The following is a 7,882-nucleotide window of genomic DNA, read 5'->3' as shown; positions in this document are numbered from 1 at the left end:
ATTCTTTCCATCACTGTCTGATAAAATTATCACTCTGTTCTTCAAATTCTCCTTAAAAACACCTAACAAAACCAAGCCACACCATTGCTGGTATTTCTAATGGTAAGACCACACTAAAAGAAAAGTTTCCCCAAAAAAATTAGGTCACTGTAAAGCTCACAAAAAAGCAAACACATAAAAAACCCCATCACAATCTGTTTTCAGCTTGATTCCCTAATGCATAGCAAGATAGGCATCAAGTGCTTGGGAAGGCCTCAAACTACCTTAGCTTTGTTTTGTTTACCCAAAATCAGTTCAGTGAAACCACACAGTCACTGCCAGTCAACTGATCAAAATACATAATGGTCTACCAATCACTTTCCACAATACCCACAGTTATCCAAGTCTCCCTGCTATCTCACCAGCTATCTATGTTGCACCTTCTGAACCAAAAATCAGGCTCTACTTAGTATCCACCTGTAAGTGCATTCCCAGCTAGCCACTCCTAGGTTTTAGAAACAGAGCTACAGCCTCCCGAGTTTCTTCATGGGTTTTTTTGTTGGTTTTTTTTTTACAAATACAGTATTCTGCTAAAATCACATTAAATCTTCAGACAGGAAATCTAATCCTGCTAATTTACAAACTAACCAGAAACATTTTCAAGCATGCGAGTACAGACAATGTCATCAACATCAATAAAACTTGCTCAGAATTAAGCATGTCCCTTAGTGTATTTCTAGTAAGGTCTTACATAGGTGAAACCACAAGAAGGAACGACCCATTATCTCTAATGAGTAATTTAACTCAGTAATAGTAAAAGCAGTGACTACCAGGCATATTTTTGTTACACTGCTGAAGTCAGTCCTTATATATGACAAAAGATGGTGGCTCAGGTCTTTGTAATTTTTTTATTCCTTACAGACAGCTTTTTGACATGACATGGACTAGTGAATAGGAAAGAGTCTTTATTTAGCCAAATTTTCACTTTGATGTTTCATTATTTGGATTGCAAAAGCACTTATATATCCCAGGAAATAAGATACATGCTGGAATACATAGAATACATTTTACAGGAGTAAAAAATGTATTGGGAAGCAGAATTTGGTCCACAAACTGTTGTACTTAATTTAGCTTCAATAAGTAAACAACTTCTCCCTCACAGGAAGAAATCCTAAACCACAGATTTTTACTTCAAAGCATACTGAATAAAGTCAGTGGAAAGGAATGATTTGGAGACAGCGTAGGTATTTCAAGGGCATTTTCTACTATTTGCCAAAATTACCTGTACTTTGGGTTTTCCTGATAAAAGTGTTCTTCATAATGATCCTCACAGCAGGCTTATGAATTGGTTGAATCATCTTGTAACTACATCTACTGCCATCCAGAGGTAATTGGCAAAAGTTTGAAGAGTAAATCTAAGCTAATGGTATCACTAACAGTGAGACACGAATACTGTACATTAGAGCAGCTTCTATCAAACAAACTTAAACTTGTAGCCCAACTGAACAGAAACTACAACAATAAAAGTTAAGTAGGATAATTTTTTGTTCTTTTCCAACAGAAAAACAGAACAGTTAGATCACATTGATGATTTAGTTCTTTTGGTGCATTATGATGATTTCTACTAATCTTTTGGACAAGTGCTTCTGCAATTTATACTCTGCCACTTTATGTTTTTCATGCAGACCTCAACTGTGGATATAAAATAAAATAAATAAAAACCCTACAGCCTTTTTCACCCCAAAGAAAGCCTGCGCTTTGCAACAGCATCCAATTTTTGAGCATCTCAAAGTAAGCAAGCAAGCATTAAGGAATTGAGCACATACACACACAGTGACATGTATTACTATCATTCATACTGAAGAGAAAGAGAACCTCATGGAAAGACAGAATGATGATTAAATTGTTTAAGTATCTATGGATTGTGAGTGCCCACAGTTAGGGATAACTGCTTTCAAGTCCTATGGCTGAGCACTCACAAATCCAGCCACAGGCAGTTCAATACGATATTTGAGATTCTAAACCTAGGAACCCAGAAGCAGACATGATCAAAATGAATAAGCAGTTCTAAAAATTCATCCTTTGAAATTGAAAAAGTCTACTAAGAAGGCTACAGCAAACATGAGATAATGAAAACATTTCTTTCCTAACAGCTATTTCTATAATTCAATGTTGGTATCACCATTTCATCTTTCCAAAAGCCCACATATTCAGCAGTACACACACACCTGTTCACTTAACAGAAGCTGTGTGCCTGCTTGTAATTCTCAGCTCTAAACTGGGAGTTACAAGCTCAAAGCATGGCTATGATTACTACAGTGTGCTTCTCAGAAGCCACTTCTCACGATGGGATAGTTTCCCAAAATATCCATGACTCTATTTACAAACCTTGTTTGGTTTACAAATCCATTCCAATATTCTTCCAGCTAGCACCTTCCCAACCACACTGTGAAATCACGAACTCAGAAATGTCCTGTCTGAATAATAGACCATGACTATGTACAACAGTAACAATTTTGTAGTCAGGCTTTACTAACAGGCAACATTGTGCTGAGGACACTTGAAGCACAGTCAAATGAGGCTCCTTTAGTTACATCCTGTGCTTACCAGACAAAAAGTCTGACATTGCTAGTAAACTACGCAGGTATTTCTTCTATACAACAGGAGGAGGTCTAAACAAAGACTACAAAATTTTTGCTTGTAGTAAGTACAGCCTGACTCTGCCAAGGACTACAGCAAAACTGTCCAAGACTTCAGCTCAGAGTCAGGGTTTCTCCCATGTTCTTTAAAAGCCTGAATCCTTGACAAGATGCAAGAGGCTTTTTCAGAATTATTCTCTAAACAGGTGTTTAGATTATTTCTTTGTAAGCGTGGTTTTTTTTTTAGATAGCTTTAAGAATGGGTTGTAACATCTACCTATGACAAGTTTCAAAGACTTAGCTAATTTGCTCAAAGTGGGATTTTCATAAACAGAAAAAAAGAAACAAACACCGCACCCAAAAGCAAACACCAGTGTGAAAGGATTTACAGATTTCCTCTGTTGATTATAATTGTTGCTGTTGAATCATGTATGTAGAGACTAAATATGCAGGATCAATTCATTGCCTCCAGCAACGAAACACACAACAAAGATCAGTAAAAGCATAAAAAAGGCTACTAAAAAAATCCAACTTTGAACGCCACCTGAGACGAGTACAAAATTTCCTGTCACTAACCCATAATAATAAGGGTGCTCCTATTAAGACTATTATCACAAAGTAACACTGAAGCAATTGAGTAAAAGAACAGTCCTGTTTATCGCACTAGGACAACTTGTAAAATAAATTACAATTTGTGGAATACATAAAAAGGCTGGAATTCAGTTCTAGACAGCAGTTTCCAGAAAGTAATATATACCTTCTGAGATTCTTTTTTCCCTTCCTTAACAGGTTCATGCTATTAGGTAAAAGAAGACCAATCCTTGGCACGCACACTTGCTGCTATTCCAGTGATACACAGTAATCCTTATCACTTACAGCAACTTCATAAGTGCAGTAAGTATTACCAATTATGCCCTCTCAGTCCCAGATACTCCCCTAAAGGCTCACAGTTAGCTACATAAGGATAAAATAGGAGAGTACAGGGATCGGTGTAAAGGTATTGACCAGACTGCCCAAACAGTGGACTTTGCAGTTCAAAAGTATAAATTTACGCCTAAATCTAAATAGTGTAAGTGCATTTATTCAAAGAACTGTCTTTATTTTTTTATGTGTAATTCCAGGTGGAAGTATGAACTGTCCGAAACAGGGAACAAAATAATAGCCAATGCAATGCCATCTTGTGGTAAACGGGAAAACTGCATCCGACCTAGGTTTAAATGCATAGGGACTGTGCTGCTTCACAGTATACAAATGACGCTCAGAACTCCTAACCGGGGGGAACAAACAAACCCCAAATATTTTATCATCGTTAGACTTACAAAGTTGTGATATCTTAAGAATTAGAACTTGAGAATCTGCTATTTGTCTTCATTTTATAAGGCCGGCCTTTATTTTCATTCCAACACTACTATACTGCTGTGGCATTACACTCGGAATCATTTCCATCACGCCAAATGCAACGTAAAGGCAAAGATGCGACGTAACTTCATTGAGAATCGTATCTAGAATAAACACTCCCATCACTTTCCTTGGCTACAGTTAAGTGCTATCGTGAACTTGCTTTTAGGTCACCAGAGATCAGTTCAAAATGTCATGGCCATACAAGCCAGATCACTGTAGAACTATAAATGGATTCTTCCATAGCCCACTTGTTTAAAAATAGCACAGAGGTATCTTTGACCCAGCTGACCTTTGGGTGCACACAGTATCTGCTGATCACCTCACTTATCATCATGCATGATGAGGTAGCTGCCAGGTGATATTGCTTTCCAAATGCTGTTCCTCCCCTCCCTTCTCTGCAGGGAGACTTGCCCACAAGACCTACACCAGTCTCTGTGGAGCTGCAACACAATACTTGAATTTTGGCCCTGCTCTACAGCAATGACATAATGTCAAGACATAATGGTATGCTACCAAAAATCCCAAAACCAACAACCACCAGACCCTATGGAAAAAGTAATTCCCGCTACACAGTCTCGCACCTGCACTGTGCCTGAATGGCACAGCATGCCTGCCTGCACAGGCAGAAGCAGGGGAAGCTGCAAGGCCCCGGTGGCTCCGCAGCAGCCTTGTCCCCTGGGGGCCGCAGAGTGCCCACAGGCCTCTGGCGCCTGCCCCCTCACGGCGCCCGCCCCCTCACGGCGCCCAGGCTCCTTCCGCACATCGCCCGCTCCGGCACCGGTCGCCGAGGCGGCGACAGGCGGGCTGAGGGCTGCCCCGAGCCCCGCACAGCCCCGGCCTAGGGGTCGCTGCGGATTTCATCGGCGTCAGCTAGAAGCGCCTGCCTATCGGTCCCGCCCGCAGGCATCTCCTGACAGCAACCGGGGGGAACCAAGGCGATGTGACGCGCAAGCAGCCGGCAGCGCCACCGGGGGAACCTGCCGGCGGTAACGGCCCCTTCAGGCGGGGCCGGCGCTCCCAGCACCCTCCGCGGCCCGCAGCCCCGCGCCGGCGCAGAGCGGACTGCAGCTCCCGGCAGGCATTGCGCCCAGCTCGCCCCGAGGGGCAGGGCTTCCCGGGCACCGCTATTCCGGGCGTGGAGGCGCGCTGCTTCCGGTGCGCTGACCTGGAAGAGCTTCCTTGCACTTCGGGGGCGGTCGGCGGGAGCAGCTCGCACGTGTGGGAGCGGCCCGGCCCGGCCCGGCGTGCCCGTCGCCATGGCGGCCGTGCGGGTGGAGGAGGTGCTGGCGGCCGCCGAGGAGCAGGAGGCGGAGAAGCAGCGGAGCATTACGGTGGAGAAGGAGCTGGAGCTGGAGTTCGACCTGGGCAACTTGCTGGCGCTGGACCGTAACCCGCCGGCGGCGGCGGGGCTGCGCGGGGCCGGTCCGCGGCGGGAGGCGCTGCTGCGGGCGCTGGCCCGCGACAACACGCAGCTGCTGGTGGCCCGCCTCTGGGAGCTGCCGGCCGAGCGCGCCGGCGGGGCCGGGGGGCCGCTGGTGGCGCGGCTGCCCGAGCCGGCCTTCCGCCTGCCGCGGGAGAAGCCGCCGCCGCGACCGCGGCCGCCGACGCGCTGGGAGCAGTTCGCGCGGCTGAAGGGCATCCGCCGGCGCAAGCGGACCTCGCTGGTGTGGGACGAGCAGGCCAAGGAGTGGCGGCGGCGCTGGGGCTACCGGCGGGCAGGCGGCGACCCGGCCCGTGCCTGGCTCGCGGAGGTGCCAGAGGGCGCCGACCCGGAGGAGGACCAGTTCGCCAGGCTGCGGCGGGAGAAGCGGGAGCGGGTGGCGCGCAACGAGCTCAACCGTCTGCGCAACCTGGCCCGCGCCCACCGGGCCGGGACCGCCGTCCCCGCCGCGCCTCTCCACCCCACCGGCCACCAGAGCCGGGAGGAGCTGGGTCGTGTTGCCCGCGTCGCCCGCGTCTCCACCGCCTCGCTCGGCCGCTTCCAGCCCCGGCTGCCCAAGGAGCCGGCGGAGCCGCCCTCCCGCAGCGGCGGCAGGAAGCGCCGCTTCGAGCCACTGCTGGGTAACCTGGCGGCCGAGCGCAGCCGGCAACTGGAGCTGCTGCGAGACATGGGCAGCAAGAAGCCCGTCCTCGACATCACCCGTGCTGTCAACAAGCAGCTGCGCCAGGAGGAAGCCGAGGCGGCTGCTGCCAAGGGTAAGAAGCAGTCGCAGCGGGGGAAGCGCGGCCGCCGGCAGCAGCGGGCTGGCCGCAGCAGCAAGAAGAGTGGAGCCCGCCGGCAGCAGCAGCAGAGGCCTGCGGGCAGCAGCACGGGTGGTGGCAAGAGAAAGAAGGCATGAGAGACAGAGGGACTGTATGCAGCACGGTGCTTGGGGCTGCCTGCTAATGCGTAGGAGAGGACTGTCACTACCAGCCTCCTACCTGGTGCTCTATTCCCACTCCTATTTGCCAATAAATACGCTCCGGCATTTCTAAAATGTCCTGTGTTTGGCTCTTAGCTGGCGGTCAAGGAGGGCTGTGTTCCCTATGCAAGGGCAACTGGTGGTGTATTGAGGGTGTCGGGAGCCCTGGTTTCCCCCAGACGTGGAGTTTCACAGGGACAGACAGGTAATGGTTCTTCACGGCTTGCTGTGGCTACAGCATTTCCAGGCAGGACTGAAGCTGAGCGAAGCTGTCCCTTGCTCAGGTAGCAGGGACTGGGGGGGCATCGCAGCTGTGACCTGCATTTTTTCGAGTATGATGCACTGTGCTCTGGGCGCGTGGCCTGACGATGGAGCTCTTGCTCTGTAAGTCAACTGCTGTTCAGCTTTGTGGTATTCAGGCGCAGTTACAAAAGGAACAGTAAAACTTACTGTAAGATTTATTGCAGGGCCTAAGAAATTGTACGGATTTCCTAGAGGGTTCTGTGGATTAAAAAGTCAAAGCTGGTGACCAGCCATTGAATTCAACAGAAAAATGTTTGTTTTGAACAACAGGTTAAAAACTAGATTTCTCCCTATGTTAATGGTAATCCATCATTTCATAGAAATAGTTTCACAGTGTTTTTCTTTACCAGTTTGAGAGCAGGTGTTGGAAATTATCTCAGACTTCTGATTATTTTTTTGAACTTTTTAGTGTCTCCTGTACACTTGAAATACAACTGAAAAAAAATAAAATTTGCTGTCCCTATGTGTAGCTTAGCTATGGGAAGAAAGCTGTTCCCTGGGGCCATTCCTGGTAAGAAGTGTAGTATAGTTCCGGCAGTCTCAAGTAAATTAAGTTCTCAAACTTTCAAGTAGTGAACTTGTGAGTGGTTAATGATATTGTAATGAGGTTTTGGAAAAGCTAGGAGATTAGCAGTTCCGTTGTCTCATTCTGTAGCAGTACTGTAGGATGGCAGGTTGATCAAAAAACACAAACCAAGGTTTTGCAAGATGGTAGCAGATGGCAGAGTATGTACACCTTGGAACAGAAGGGATTTGATGGCATTGACAGAATGACTACAGTGCTCAACCTACAGGCTTTGCATAACATGTATTCTTTGCCTCTTGGATGTTTCTTGCCTCAATGCTGAGTAGTCTGGACCACTGCAGGCTGCTTTGGACTTGCTGGTGGCAGGAATGATCTTGTGGACGCAACCCACTTATGCCAAGCTTTCAGCATAAGTAGCTAGGCAAAGCAGGGGTAAAAAGCACTTGGACAAGTGGAGAACGTTGTTTTGAGATATATTCCAGACCTTCGATCTTCCTAGCATTTCCACAGGGCACACCTACCTGCTCAAAAAGAGAGCACGTTTTTCCACACGTGCACACACCCCTGTAAGTGTTCAGTGCTGCTGACAACATTATTGGTGAACTTTCTCTGCTAAAATCCTGGGTAGTTTG

The 7,882-nt window shown here is 47.5% G+C and overlaps 1 protein-coding gene across 1 annotated transcript; it reads left to right on the top strand.

Annotated features, from left to right (window-relative positions):
- Positions 1 to 5,168: 5,168 nt before the first annotated feature.
- Positions 5,169 to 6,496, top strand: RRS1 (ribosome biogenesis regulator 1 homolog). Its single transcript, XM_055706157.1, has one exon. The coding sequence runs from the start codon at positions 5,276 to 5,278 to the stop codon at positions 6,356 to 6,358; it is 1,083 nt and encodes a 360-aa protein (XP_055562132.1). The 5' UTR covers positions 5,169 to 5,275; the 3' UTR covers positions 6,359 to 6,496.
- The last annotated feature ends 1,386 nt before the right edge of the window (positions 6,497 to 7,882 follow it).

Source organism: Falco cherrug, chromosome 3, assembly GCF_023634085.1.
Source record: "Falco cherrug isolate bFalChe1 chromosome 3, bFalChe1.pri, whole genome shotgun sequence".
NCBI lineage: Eukaryota > Metazoa > Chordata > Aves > Falconiformes > Falconidae > Falco > Falco cherrug.
The sequence above is the reverse complement of the archived record's forward strand: the minus strand, read 5'-3'. Positions and strand labels throughout refer to the sequence as shown.

Coding starts and splice junctions, on each gene's coding strand:
- RRS1 (XM_055706157.1), top strand. CDS start 5,276: ATGGCGGCCGTGCGGGTGGAGGAGGTGCTGGCGGCCGCCGAGGAGCAG.